General features: G+C 43.4%; 1 protein-coding gene across 5 annotated transcripts in view; it reads right to left on the bottom strand.

The window, feature by feature from the left end:
• The window catches only part of MIA2 (MIA SH3 domain ER export factor 2), a 44,531-nt gene that overhangs the window by 14,019 nt on the left and 15,451 nt on the right, over nucleotides 1-15,061 (bottom strand). For all 5 annotated transcript variants that reach the window (XM_068165589.1, XM_068165591.1, XM_068165592.1 and 2 more), the window contains 9 exons: nucleotides 13,942-14,013; nucleotides 12,472-12,582; nucleotides 12,078-12,149; nucleotides 11,547-11,651; nucleotides 6,236-6,358; nucleotides 5,544-5,667; nucleotides 3,998-4,044; nucleotides 3,709-3,799; nucleotides 1,469-1,607 (listed from right to left, as the gene is read on the bottom strand). In XM_068165589.1, coding sequence (XP_068021690.1) covers nucleotides 1,469-1,607; nucleotides 3,709-3,799; nucleotides 3,998-4,044; nucleotides 5,544-5,667; nucleotides 6,236-6,358; nucleotides 11,547-11,651; nucleotides 12,078-12,149; nucleotides 12,472-12,582; nucleotides 13,942-14,013 — 884 coding nt within the window. The remainder of the gene's footprint in view (nucleotides 1-1,468; nucleotides 1,608-3,708; nucleotides 3,800-3,997; nucleotides 4,045-5,543; nucleotides 5,668-6,235; nucleotides 6,359-11,546; nucleotides 11,652-12,077; nucleotides 12,150-12,471; nucleotides 12,583-13,941; nucleotides 14,014-15,061) is intronic.

The raw sequence follows: 15,061 nt of genomic DNA, 5'->3' as shown, positions 1-15,061 counted from the left end.
TTCTGTACATGGATTTAGGAAGGGCAGATCCTGCCTCTCCAACCTGATCTCTTTCTATGATCAGGTGACCCGCCTGGTGGATGTGGGGAGGCCTGTGGATGTGGTCTACCTGGACTTCAGCAAGGCCTTTGACACCGTCCCCCACAGCAAACTGCTGACTAAGCTGTCAGCCCGTGGCTTGGACCATTACACTCTGTGTTGGGTTAGGAACTGGCTGGAGGGCCGGGCCCAGAGACTGGTAGTGAACGGTGCCACATCCAGCTGGCGGCCAGTCACCAGTGGTGTCCCCCAGGGATCAGTGCTGGGCCCTGTCCTCCAACATATTCATCGATGATCTGGATGAAGGGGTAGAGTCAGTCATCAGCAAGTTTGCAGATGACACAAAGTTAGGAGCAGATGTTAGTCAGTTAGAGGGTAGAAAGGCTCTGCAGAGGGACCTCGACCGACTGGACAGATGGGCAGAGTCCAATGGGATAGCATTCAACAAGTCCAAGTGCCGAGTGCTGCACTTTGGCTACGGCAATCCCATGCAGAGCTACAGGCTGGGGTCGGAGTGGCTGGAGAGCTCCCACACAGAGAGGGACCTGGGGGTGCTGATCGACACCCGCCTGAATATGAGCCAGCAGTGTGCCCAGGTGGCCAGGAGGGCCAATGGCATCCTGGCCTGCATTAGGAATAGTGTGGCCAGCAGGAGCAGGGAGGTCATAGTGCCCCTGTACTCTGCTCTGGTTAGGCTGCACCTTGAGTACTGTGTCCAGTTCTGGGCCCCTCAGTTTAAGAAGGACATTGAAACACTTGAACATGTCCAGAGAAGGGCAACAAGGCTGGGGAGAGGCCTTGAGCACAAGCCCTATGAGGAGAGGCTGAGGGAGCTGGGATTGTTTAGCCTGGAGAAGAGGAGGCTCAGGGGTGACCTCATTGCCCTCTACAACTACCTGAAGGGTGGTTGTAGCCGGGAAGGGGTTGGTCTCTTCTCCCAGGCAACCAGCACCAGAACAAGAGGACACAGTCTCAAGCTGCGCCAGGGGAGGTTTAGACTCAAGGTGAGGAGGAAGTTCTTCACCGAGCGAGTCATTCGTCATTGGAACGGGCTGCCCAGGGAGGTGGTTGAGTCATTGGCCCTGGAGGCGTTCAAGGGGAGATTGGACGTGGCACTTGGTGCCATGGTCTAGTCATGGGGTCTGTGTTGATAGGTTGGACTCGATGATCCTCGAGGTCCTTTCCAACCTAAGTGATACTGTGAAAAGTCCTTAATCAATATACTACTGCTTTCAGAGAAACAAGCTGTATGAAGTTACTGTGATCACAAAAGGACACAAAGGTGCAACACAACAAGGCCTTCACAGCTCAGAAAACTCTGCAGAGCACTACGCAAATTTTCAGTGATTTTCACCACCACCCCCCAAAATCAAAGAGTTACATTGAAATCAGACAGGAAATATCAAAGATAAGAAAAGGAAGCAGCAACCTGTGTAGTTTCATTTCATTTTCTTGATAAAGTTCAGTCATTACTTTCAGTTTCTGCTGAAGCTTTTGAACTTCGCTTTCGAAGCGTTCATTCTCGGCCTGCAAGGAAGCTTGCTGACTTTGAAGGCTTTCTATACGTTCTGTCAGAGTTAGAGAGAATCACATCAGGATATTTTCATTTAAAAAATTACAATACTTGCAGTATTTTAGTATACAAATGCATAAAACCCTTTGATCCTATGTCGATTTAATAGCAGAAGCAGTAACAGATTGAAATAGTGCATTAAATGACACAAACTGAGAAGCAGCATTGCTCCTTTAGAGGACTGGAACACCTCTCCTATGAGGACAGACTGAGGGCTGGGGCTAATTCAGTCTGGAGAAGAGAAGGCTCCCAGAAGAACTTATTGTGGCCTTCCAGCATCTGGAAGGGGCCTACAAGAAAGCTGGGGAGGGTCTTTTTAGGGGGTCAGGTAATGATAGGAGTAGGGGGAATAGAAGAAAAACAGAAATGGGTAGATTCAGATTGGATGTTAGGAAGAAGTTCTTCCCCAGGAGAGTGGTGAGACACTGGAACAGGTTGCCCAGGGAGGTGGCAGAAGCCCCATCCCTGGACATTTTTAAGGCCAGGCTGGATGTGGCTCTGAGCAACCTGATCTAGTGTGAGGTATCCCTGCCCATGGCAGGGGAGTTGGAACTAGGTGATGCTTGAGATCCCTTCCAACCCTAACAATTTTATGATTCCTTTTGGTGGGAAACCAGCAACTAAGCTCTCTACCTGCCACACAATGCAGCTCTGAGCATGCACACAGAACAGAATAGAATAAACCAGATTAGAAAAGACCTTTGAGATCATCAAGTCCAAAATATCACCCAACACCATCTAATCAACTAAACCATAGCACCAAGTGCCTCACCTAGTCTCTTCTAGCCTTTGCTCCAAATTACCCAGCTACTTTGAAAACAAGACAGTTACAATAAAAACAGTCCTAAAGGAAAACTTTCACTGTGAATTATGTAATTATTCCAGTGAGTTAAATCAGAACCATCTGCACCCCTGAGGATTTACCCATATGAAGGCTTGCTGAAGGCGTAACTCAGATTTGTCAAACTACCTTGTTTTTCCAGATTAAAATCAATCATACTGCTTTTCCTATTTATTACTTTGGAGAATACATCAGCACAATGAGTCACTTTTAAAGGACTACCCAAACCTGAAAACTACAGTTTAACAGAGCATTTTATCACCCAAATAAAGCATAGTACATGCAAACGTGATGGCTACTTCGCTGCTCTTATCTATGAAAGCAACAGCTCATTACAGGATTTAATTTGAATTAAGTCACCATCCCTGGAGGTGTTCAAGAGGGGATTGGACATGGCACTTGGTGCCATGGTCTAGTCATGAGGTCTGTGGTGACAGGTTGGACTCGATCTTTGAGGTCTCTTCCAACCTTAGTGATACTGTGATACTGTAAAGTGGGAATGTTTCCATTTCCTAAGGTTTAACTCAGTGTGTCCCACACAAAGGAACAAGAACGGAGCAAGATGCTTTTACTTACAATTCTCTTTATACATATATTTTGGATTTTAGTAAGTGTTTTAGAATAGAATTAACCAGGTTGGAAGAGACCTTTGAGATCACTGAGTCCAACCTATCATCCAACACTATCTAATCAACTAAACCATGGCACCAAGCACCCCATCCAGTCTCTCCCTAAACACCTTCAGTGGTGGTGACTCCACCACCTCCCTGGGCAGCCCATTCCAATGGCCAATCACTCTTTCTGTGAAGAGCTTCTTCCTAACATCCAGCCTAAACCTCCCCTGCTGCAGCTTGAGACTGTGTCCTCTTGTTCTGGTGCTGGTTGCTGGTTTTATTTGCAGCCATTACAAATTAACCACAATTAAGCAACCATTTTAAATAGATGGTTTCCCAGTTTAGATTAACATTTCAATTGTTTCCTGTCCTGAAATTATGAAAAGAAGGTATATTTATTAACATCACTTTGCCCATGTAGTTTAAGATTCTTTAACTTAACAGTTACAAACTATTCCAAGAGTACAAGAAAATGTGCAAGTGGTGCTTTAGCAACTTCAATTGCTCATATTTAAAATAGCTCAACAACTTGAACTCAAGCAAGCCTTTAAAGAATCAAGCAGAGGTATTAATGTAAACTTAATTCAGTAACACCACTTTATAAAAGCAGCACCTTCTTAAATGGCAAAACATTTCCTTACCTGTAATCTCTCCTTTAGCTTTATTTTCATCAGACAGTTTGGAATACATTTGGTCTCTTTCTGTTTCCAGGGTCTTTAAGCAAGCATTTAACTACAATCAAAGTTAAGAAAGAAAAGGGTATGTTAAGATTCCCAGAAACTGTTTGCACACACACAAAAAAACCCTAATTAAGCACTAAAAGATGCTGAACTCTGTGATATTGATATGTGCAATTAAACTTGCCATAGAAGTTACACATATCCCCTCATTTCCCACCCTTGGAGCCACAAGTCTCTTGCAATCACATACCTTTGCAGCATAGATCAGTTGCTTCACAGTTCGTTTTTGCTGATCATCTGATGGGCAGAACAGAATAATCCATCACAAAAAGCACAACAAAGTTTGTGACACAGCTTACTACTATTTTGCCTTGTTTTTGATAAAAACAACCCCAATCCCCCAACGTATTGTGATAGGCACAGGATATCTGAAGGAAAACCAAAAAGGGGGGGGGGGGATGATGTGTCTGTATTCCACATTCAGCATGCTCACCTTAGAAGTGAGATGCCAAACACATGCTGTAAGATTTACTGTGATGTGCCCTACAGTATAATCACAGAATTGTTAGGGTTGGAAGGGACCACAAGGATCATCTAGTTCCAACCCCCCTGCCATGGGCAGGGACACCTCACAGTAGATCAGGTTGCCCAAAGCCACATCCAGCCTGGCCTCAAAAACCTACAGGCTTCTACCACCTCCCCAGGCAACCTGCTGAGTGTCTCACCATCCTTATGGTGGAAAACTTCTTCCTATAGTCTAATCTAAATCTCCCCTCCTCTAGCTTGGATCAGGTCTTCCCTAGTCCTATCACTACCCAACATCCTAAAAAGTCTCTCACCAGCTTTCTTGTAGGCCCCCTTCAAATATTAGAAGGCCACAATAAGGTCTCTTCAGAGCCTTCTCATCTCCAAAACTTAACAGCCCCAACTCTCTCAGCGTGTTCTCATAGGAGAGGTGCTCCAGCCCTCTGATCATCCTCATGGCCCTTCTCTGGACACATTTCATTAGCAAGAAAAAGAAGGAAGGTTCTTCTGTGCAGCTGTTTTGAGGGGACCCACATCTACACCCATCTGATTTCAGGGCTACCAAACTACCTTCAACAACTAACAGCTGCATAAGGAAGCAGAAATTAGGTTCCTAAGACCCACAGTACTACTGCTGCAAGGAGCTTCAAGAACAAAACAAAAGCAGGATTTCCACCTAAAAATGTTGGACTACCACTGCTTAGCACTAACATAGGCTAAAGGCATTCTGCACAGGTAATGATTGACAGAACAAGAGGGAATGGCCTCAAGCTACAACTGGGTAGGTTTAGACTGGACATTAGGAAAAAATTTTCCCAGCAAGAGTGGTCAGGCATTGGAATGTGCTGCCCAGGGAGGTGGTTGAGTCACCAACCCTGGGTGTGTTTAAAGGTGGTTTGGAGATACGGTTTAGGGGTGAACGTTGTAGAGCAGGGTTATCAGTTGGACTTGGTGATCCTGAAGGTCTTTTCCAACCTCAATGTTTCTGTGATTTCTGTGAAGAGACTAAGCATTGAGTGTTTACATTGCTCTGTGATAACATGTATGCTTTAGCTCTATCCACAGGCAGTTGAAGAGCTGCACAGGCAGTTACCCCAGAGGTGGCCAAGTATCAGTTAGCTGTCTGACATGAATAACATTGGGCAAGTTTTGATAATCCAGCTTCTGTAGAAATTTCTAAGGCTAAACTTTCCATTGCCCTGCAAGTTTGTTGGTTCTGCATTTCTAAAACACCTATTAACATTTAAGATGAGAAACTAGACAAACCATACCTAAGTGCTCTCCATTCTCTGTTTCACCCTTTATATCCATGTCCCAGTTATTATCTTCAGCGTTGTCATCTTCTCTCACAGCTGAACTCCAGTCTTTCATCTTCAGTAAGTATTGTGTCAGTGACTAAGAAAACCCCACAAAAATCACAGAAAGCAAAACAGAAACACACACTATAAAAATGCAGTTACCATTATGACCACTTTTTCAGGATTTCTGTCCTGCATTTAGTTTCCTCAGTAGATTTAAGTGAGCTCCATGTACAGGATTCTAGAGGTCTGATATTACTTTTTCTACTAAAATATATACTTGCAGGTCAAGAGGTGTGTCCTTGTGAAAGCTTTATGCATGGCTCTAGCAGGGCTTGTGTATGTACTGTACACAGATGGACAAATTCACTCCCAACTCCTGTGCTCCAAAGTGGAAGAAAATACTTAAATACTTTATCAGAACTAGAAGTTTTTCCTTATTTATCAGGCTGGCTTCCAGACCTATCAGACTGCCCCACTGTGCTGCTGAGCAACCACTGTTTTTTTTTCCTTAACAGAAAAGAAGATATTGGAGGATAGAGAGAGCACACCAAAACCCAAACCAGCTTAGTGCATGTCAAGACAAAGAGAGGTGGTTAGTTTTTTCACAACAAAATTATCAGCAGTCTAAGTTACTTGATTCAATGCCAGCTGACAGCATTTACCTTGATTTGACTCTCTTTATTTTTCAGTACTTCTTCTAGATCTGCTTTAGATGATTCAAACATCTTAGTTTGTTCATTTAGTTCACCAAATCGTTCACCCCATCCTTCAGCCTCTTGTAAAAGCTAAAAAGGGAAATATCAGATTAGTGTGACTGTCTTCCACAACCATGAGTCAAGGATGAACAGTACTTGAGCCTGCTATGTCCATTATCTATACATAAGCCAGATGTTAACCTCTAACCCATCAGTAAGAATAACAGAGACAGACTGCATAACAGTTCAACCTCCAGAGTCGAAAAGTAAGACTTATGTCTAGTTCTGGAGCCCCTATTACAGGAAGGATCTGGATGTGCTGGAACGTGTCCAGAGAAGGGCCACAAGGATGATCAGAGGGCTGGAGCACCTCTCCTATGAAGACAGACTGAAAGAGCTGGGGCTATTCAGTCTGGAGAGGAAAAGGCTTCCAGAAGAACTTATCGTGGCCTTCTAGTATCTGAAGGGGGCCTATAAGAAAGCTGGGGAGGGACTTTTTAGGGGGTCAGGTAATGATAGGAGTAGGGGGAATGGAAGAAAAACAGAAATGGGAAGATTCAGATTGGATGTTAGGAAGAAATTCTTCCCCATGAGGGTGGTGAGACACTGGAACAGGTTGCCCAAGGAGGTGGTAGAAGCCTCATCCCTGGACATTTCATGGCCAGGCTGGATGTGGCCCTGAGTAAACTGATCTAGTGTGAGGGGTCCCTGCCCATGGCAGAGGGGTTGGAGGTAGATAATCCCTTCCAACCCTAACAACTCCATTATTCTATGATTCTAGTTGCTTTAGCTGCAATTACTCTCCACTGTAGGTAGCTATTAGGATATTTTTAAGCATTTCTAAGAACAGTTCACTTAACCATTCCATTCAGTTTAAAAACCCTTCTGTGACAATTGCAATGCATATAACATAATGACAGTTTGTTTAACAGCTACAAGCACTGGGGAATGGATGGAGGGGAGAAGCTTCGTTCCCCGACATGCAAGCACGCCTCTGAAACTGTATCTGGGTCTTTTCAACCTGGAAGAGGTTGATAAGGTGAGAGATACCAGGAAGCTTTTTAGACAGCTATTTAAATCCATGTGACTTGCAAATCTCTATCATTTCTCCTACTCTCCTCCATATCACTTTAAGTAATTAAAAAAAATTATTTTTAGAAAAGCTTCCTTGTTAATGGAAGTCACAGCAATTGCATGTAATTAGTACCTACTAGCACCAATCTCTGTAATTAACTGTGGTTAACTAAAAAAGGCAGGGAGTCCAAGGTTACATTTGGCAGACACCCGGCAGTAAAATCTCATTCCACAGAAGTCATTTACAGCAGAAAAGGAATCAGTGTATTTAAACATCAGTTCAGTCACCATCATTGGAGGTGTTCAGGAGGAGACTTGATAAGGTGCTTGGTTGCATGGTTTAGTTGATTAGGTGGGTTGGATAAGAGGTTGGACATGATGATCTTGAAGGTCTCTTCCAACCTGGTTTATTCTGTTCTATTAAAAAATAACTGCTTGCAACATATTAACTGGCTAAAGCATGCCTTCATATTGTGAGAACAAAATAGAACTGATGCAAACTTCTGTTACAACAAAAACATGCAGTACAAAAACATGGGGTACTGTACAAAAAAAAATACAATAGAAGAAACCAGGTTGGAAGAGACCTGCAAGATCATCGCTTCCAACCTATCATCAAACACCACCTAATTAACTAAACCATGGCACTAAGCACCGCATCAAGTCTCCTCCTAAACACCTCCAATGATGGTGACTCCACCACCTCCCAGGGCAGCACATTCCAATGGGCAATCACTCTCTGTGCAGAGCCTGTCAATAGCCTCTTGATTCAAGTTGCACAAGAGACAATCCATTTAAAAGCAGTGAATGTCAAAAGGAACAACTACACTGAGCAACAACAACTTAACAGCCAGTTACACTAAAACCCAGAAAAGGGTAGTTAAAACAGGGGAACTGCCATGCAAATAGACAAGCAAGCCTGAACACTTATTTATCAAAGATAAACTAAAAGTCATAAAAGGTGTGTGACTAGAATTGGATGAACTCCACTTGGCACACGACTGCACCTTTTCAAGCAGTAAAAGCAATGCGTGAATTTGCAGGATCATGCAAGCTACATGTTACAGATACAACAACAATACTCTCTATGCTAATATTGCTCAGAAGATGTACACAAGAACCAAAGAATCAGTCAGGGTTGGAAGGGACCACAAGGATCATCTAGTTCCAACCCCCCTGCCACGGGCAGGGACACCCCACACTAGATCAGGACAGCCAGAGCCTCATCCAGCCTGCTCTTAAACACCTCCAGGGATGGGGCCCCAACCACCTCCCTGGACAACCCATTCCAGGGCTTCAGCACTCTCATGGTGAAGAACCTCCTCCTCACATCCAGCCTGAATCTCCCCACCTCCAGCTTCATTCCATTCCCCCTAGTCCTATCACTACCTGAGATCCTGAGAAGTCCCTCCCCAGCCTTCTTGTTGGCTCCCTTCAGATACTGGAAGGCCACAATGAGGTCACCTCGGAGCCTTCTCTTCTCCAGACTGAACAGCCCCAACTCCTTCAGTCTGTCCCCATAGGAGAGGTGCTCCAGCCCTCTGCTCATCCTCATGGCCCTTCTCTGGACACCTTCCAGCACCTCCATATCCCTCTTGTAATAGGGGCTCCAGAACTGGACGCAATACTCCAGGTGGAAACTACTTTTATTGTTAATTGTCATCCTCCAAGGGAAGCTAAACTTTAAGAGACTCCTCCTTTATGAAGCCAAAGAGAAAATAAATTGACATGACTTTCTATACCTGTAATAATTACAATAAAGAGAAACAGCAAGGGTTTGCAATAAGCTAAACTAATGCATATTTCCAGTGTTCCTGCAAAAAGCAAAGCACAGCAAGTTTGGAGCTCATCAACAGTTCCCTTGTTCAAGCTAAAAGGCCCAATCCTCTCTCTGACACATCATATATCTGCGACAGCACATCTGTTGCAATGTTTAAGCGATGATGTGCCAGAAGATTATGACCTGTTAGGGTAAATGGACAGAAGGTACTCTGGTTTCTGTGAGCAAATAATACCTTTGCTACTTTTTGAGCATAAGTGAAATTCCATCTTGAAAAACAGAAATAAAGAATAAAAAAGGAGTATGGATATTTTAATATCCATAGCAAACTAACCCATGTGCTTACAACTGCCTTGTAAAAGACAACAAAAATTAGCAAAGCAGGCACTGCCTCTTCTTTCCTGATCTGGTTGCATCAACTCTTATTGGGTTATTTACCTGCTAAAAAGCATGGCAAAAAAAACCCCAACAAACCCACAAACACTCCCAAACTACAGAAGAAAAAATGCAACAAAGCTCAGTTAACTACAAAGTGTAGAAATTCAGACTGAATTGTGGGGTTGAGGAACTACCATACTCAGGTTATTTTATCTGGAAGGACTGAAAAAAAACAACCCCAAACAGAAACAAAAAACCAAGCCCTTATTTTTATCTAGGAACCTGGCAAGTTAATTACATTCTGAGAGCTGCTTTCACTGACTTTTGGCCTGAGTTTGCTCCATATAAAATGACTGTCTATAAATAGTAGAGTGATTATCAGCACTTAGTAGTCTCTTACTTTTACTCCTTTTAAATGAAAAGGAAAGAAGATTCTTTTCATACACAAAGAAATAACTATTATTTCTGTTTGAACTCAAGAAATAACCAGGAGGGAGGGAAATAACTAAATATCCCTATTAAAACTTCATGTACTGCTTCTCAGAATTTACTCCATGCTGTCACACTTGAAGTAAAGCACCGAGACCCGACCCTCCTTCCCACAGAAACACAAAGGATGTTCAGATTAAATGAAGACAACTCTTGAAAGAAAATGATTCTCAAGCAACTTCATCTCACACTACTAACACCCAAATCTGCTTCTACAGGCTGCCCAGGGGGGTGGGTTGTGGAGTCTCCCTCTCTGGAGGTATTCAAGGCCCGCCTGAATGAGTTCCTGCGTGACCTGCTCTAGGTCATCTTGCTTTGGCTGGGGGGTTGGACTAGATCACTTGAGGTCCCTTCCAGCCTCTGACATTCTGTGATTCTGTGCTACTCCACTAACAGCATTTAACAAAAATGTCTTTTGCTTTCTTTGTAGTCAAAGATGTGCTCTTCCCCAAAATCAAAGAAAACCATGAAATTTTACTGATCAGAATTATGCAGGACTGGAATACTCCTGCTGCAGAAAACTCTCTATTTCCAGTCACTTTTACTTCTCTTTTTTTCCTGAATCAGTAATTCTGACATGCACAACGTTTTGACAGAGGGTTCTAAAGCACTTCCCAGCTTTTTCTAAGACTGCAGCCTGTACTTCTACCCCCTCACCCACTCCTGGAAGATATCAGGTACTGTTCAGAGAAGGAGATCATCAGTTAATCAGAAAATAAGCACATAACTGTAAAAAAACCCCAACCAACCCAACCTTCTAAACCCAAAACCATTCCACAGAACATTTAATGTTCAGAGAGAGTGTATTTTTGTTAGTAAAAAAAAAAAAAAGGGAGTGGTTTGTTTGTAAAATGAGATATTGCACAGGACATCAATTACAGATGCTGAACACTCTAAAATAACAAGCATTCCTTGGGACCTGGCTATGGCACTGAGAAAAACCAAACTACTACAATGTTGGGAGTCTTTTTTGTCCTATTACCTATCTGACTTTTCATTAATTAATCCATAGTGGCACTACACTAAGTTTTTTGCCTGTGTTTTGCATGCTCTATCATTTCTTAATTTCTTTTGTTTTCTGGATCAAGTCTAAGCATTTTCTCTCTGCCTCTGGAGAGGGTCCCAGCTGTGTACCTCCTTAAATCTTTCTGCTTTCCTTGAGGACTCAGCAAAATTTTCTAGTCTTCTTTACCATACATTCTCTTTCCCACTGAACTCTCAGCTGGTAGCACACAAGACCCTTACAGGGAGGGGCATAAGTTCTAAGCCTGCAGTGGGCAGTAGTGTCCTCCCTACTCTAGTCATAAGGTCTGTGGTGACAGGTTGGACTCCATGATCTTTCAGGTCTCTTCCAACCTTACTGATACTGAACTCTATCCAAGTTTCTCCACAAATTCCAATTACTAAATTCCTCCTAAAACAGGACACAATTATTTTCAAGCCATATCCTCTTACCAGAGCATGCAAGGGGTATTAACAAACACGTTGAGGATGAGCTCCTTGGGGCAGTATCATAAGAAAACCAAGTGTTTCTAAGGACAATCAGGAATAACCTACCTGCTTCTCACTTTCCTGGAGATGGCAGTTTTCATCTACTGCATCTTGAAGAGAGGTGTTGAGTCTCTCTGTATTAATCTGATATACTTTTAGGGTGGACTTGGCCTAAGCAAAAGAGAAGTGTGCTGTTTAAACAGTACAGGCGAGTATCTAAATGGGTCATGATGATATTATTTGAATCACTCATAGGTTTTCTATCTATGCTGTATAACCTCATGTTTTCCCCACAACTTCAACAGTTCTTGCTGACTGTAGTTTTGCCACACTATCTATTACTGTGGAGTAACAGGCTAAAGACAAGACAAGGTAAATATTTCCCAATAAATGTGAGTCACTGAACAAAATTCAAAGTTGCTAAATCAAGTTCCACAAAAGTACTAAGCCTTACGAAGTCTTTTGGCTTACTCAACACATTATTTCTGCATCCCTAACAGGAAAAAAAACCAACAAACCAACCACCACACCATACCTAAAAGGAGAACAAAGAAATTGCAAAGATTCAAAACAAGCAACTATCAAGACTGGACTTACCTCATCGATTTGTAACTGGATGGACTTTGCTTCACTCTCTAAGGACTCCACTTTCATCTCAATTTCAGCCACCTGAAAATTATTAGTTGTCATATAGCTCCTTCCACAGATTTGACTGAAAAGGTCTAGGCAATTAATAAAGTTATTTTCATTTTAAAGCTGAGAAAGTTCTAGTGCCAAATCAGTAAAACCAGCTTTGCTTCTTTTGGGTTATTTTTCTGGATGGGTGTCATTTCTCTACTATGTTACAGGGAGTATGAAGGGAGGCAAAGCAGGAGATGGAGGTTTTGTTCCCAAATCCCCCAAGGAGAATAGTTTGTCTTCTCTAAAGACAGCAATGGGATGGATATGGTTTTTTTAATAGTAACAATGGCAGGATTCTGTTTATTCTTACCAAGTTATCATTTTCTGTCTGCTTGGATTTTTCCTCTTCCAGTTCTTTTTCTAGGTTCTCTATTTCTTGGTTGAGCTCCAAGTTTGACTTGTTCAGCCTTTGGTGCATCTCCTAAATCAAGTTGTTATGACAGTTAATAGAAAACTTTTGACATTAATTATACATGAAGCTGACAGGTATGTTTTAAATGTGACAACAAAGTACATTTGACAGATTTCACCACATCAAGGATAAATCTCTATAGAGATTCTTGCATGGTAACAAAACCTGTAACAAGTGGGTTATCGACGACGGAGATTGGAGTCAACACAGCTGACCAATATGATGGAGTATTGTTCCAGTAGTGCAGGCCTATGGTGCAAGTATAGCACAGTAAAGCAAAGAAGAAGGGAAAGGAAAGGCAGAAGTGTGTAGCAAGGGCACTTCTACAACCTATATAAACTCAGAGTGCCTTGTTGGCATGGCTTCATTGGTTCCCTACGAGTGACCACACATTGCACTATTATAGATTGTTGGTCCAACTACTAACGACACGCGAGGTTTGTTGATGCAGGTGCATGTCCTGTCGTCCCAAGATGACTTTCTGTGTTTATAGCTGCCAGTGTCCTGTTTTAGTTACAGGCTGCAGGCACAGCACTGCTTTGCTACACTGCTAGCTGGCTCTGCACTTATGCTGAGCATGGCCTACCACCATGTCAGGCTCTAGGCCTGCACTGCCAGACTGCTCACACTGCTCGGCGCTGGTCTACAGGATCTGAGGTACAGAACAAAATTCATCTATTTGGGGTTTTTTGGTTACATTAGGTTAGGTAATACCTAAAGGTATTACCTTTTTTAGCCCTTACTGAGTACATGAATCAAATAGCCTTTTGTAAAGTCCTTTGCAAATGTATTCTCAGCTTGGGGAGTAAAAATGTAGTGTAAGTTGTTTACAACTGTGCTCCGGTATCCTGCACGATACTGGATCTGAATTTGAATTCAATTTTGATTGGAATTAAATCAGATGTAAGGAAAAAAAATACTCCATGCACTACTCTCTCTCCCTCTGCTAGTAATAAGTGTGATTTACTTTGAAAAGAATTAAATAGTGTCTAATATGCCATTTGCTCTTCTACCAATCATTTTGAATGCAACTGTTAAGGTAACTTCTCTTCATTTAAACACCTTGCTTCTGGGTCATTTTCAGCAGTGCAGACCAAAATAATAATGTCATCATAGAATAACATTCTTCCATAACACATAGCATTCTTTATTAGACATTACAGACTATTATTTACATATACTATGAAATAAAAACAAGTAAAAGAATCATGCTCTTCATTAAAACAATGAAGGTTTGGGGAGTTTTGACTCGGATTTTTTGTTGCTGTTTTGGGTGTGGGTTTGTTTGGGGTGTTTTTGTAAAGGCAGGCAGCATTCTCCTGAAAGGCTGCTTTAAGTTGTAGAAATAATTTTCACTTCTCTTCTTACCTCTAAAAAAGATGCATCTGTTGATTGTCCCATAACATTGTTATCCTTCAGAGACAATTCCAGATCTTCAAACTGAAAAGAAAATAGTGTCAGAATGTATCATAGTATCAGTCAGGGTTGGAAGGGACCACAAGGATCATCTAGTTCCAACCCCACTGCCACGGGCAGGGACACCCCATACGAGATCAGGCTGGCCAGAGCCTCATCCAGCCTGGGCTTAAACACCTCTAGGGATGGGGCCTCAACCACCTCCCTGGACAACCCATTCCAGGGTTTCACCACTCTCATGGGGAAGAACCTCCTCCTCACATCCAGCCTGAATCTCCCCACCTCCAGCTTCATTCCATTCCCCCTAGTCCTATCACTACCTGAGATCCTGAGAAGTCCCTCCCCAGCCTGCCTGTAGCCCCCTTCAGATACTGGAAGGCCACAATTAGGTCACCTCGGAGCCTTCTCTTCTGCAGACTGAACAGCCCCAACTCCTTCAGTCTGTCCCCATAGGAGAGGTGCTCCAGCCCTCTGATCATCCTCATGGCCCTTCTCTGGACACCTTCCAGCACCTCCAGATCCCTCTTGTAACAGGGGCTCCAGAACTGGACACAGTACTCCAGGTGGGGTCTCACCAGAGCTGAGTAGAGGGGGAGAATCACCTCCCTTGACCTGCTGGCCACACTCCTCTTGCTGCAGCCCAGGATCTGATTGGCTTTGCAGGCTGCAAGTGCACACTGAGAGCTCATGTTGAGCTTTTTGTCCACCAGCACCCCCAAGTCTCTCTCCTCAGGGCTGCTTTCCAGCCAGTCACTGCCCAGCCTGGATTTGTGCCTGGGATTGCTTCGACCCAGATGCAGGACCCTGCACTTGGTCTTGTTGAACCTCATGAGGCTGGCTTGTGCCCACCTCTCCAGCCTGTCAAGGTCCCTCGGGATGGCCTCCCTTCCCTCCAGCCTGTCTGCTGCACCACACAGCTTGGTGTCATCAGCAAACTTGCTGAGGGTGTACTCAATGCCGCTGTCCATGGCACTGACAAAGATGTCAAACGAGACAGGTCCCAGGACTGATCCCTGAGGGACTCTGCTTGTCCCTGGCCTCCACTGGGACATGGAGCCATTGACAGCCACTC

This window comes from Melanerpes formicivorus, unplaced genomic scaffold, assembly GCF_026170545.1.
Source record: "Melanerpes formicivorus ecotype bairdi unplaced genomic scaffold, bMelFor1.0.p_v2 SCAF_90, whole genome shotgun sequence".
Classification (NCBI taxonomy): domain Eukaryota; kingdom Metazoa; phylum Chordata; class Aves; order Piciformes; family Picidae; genus Melanerpes; species Melanerpes formicivorus.
This window is presented reverse-complemented; position numbering and strand designations above follow the sequence as displayed.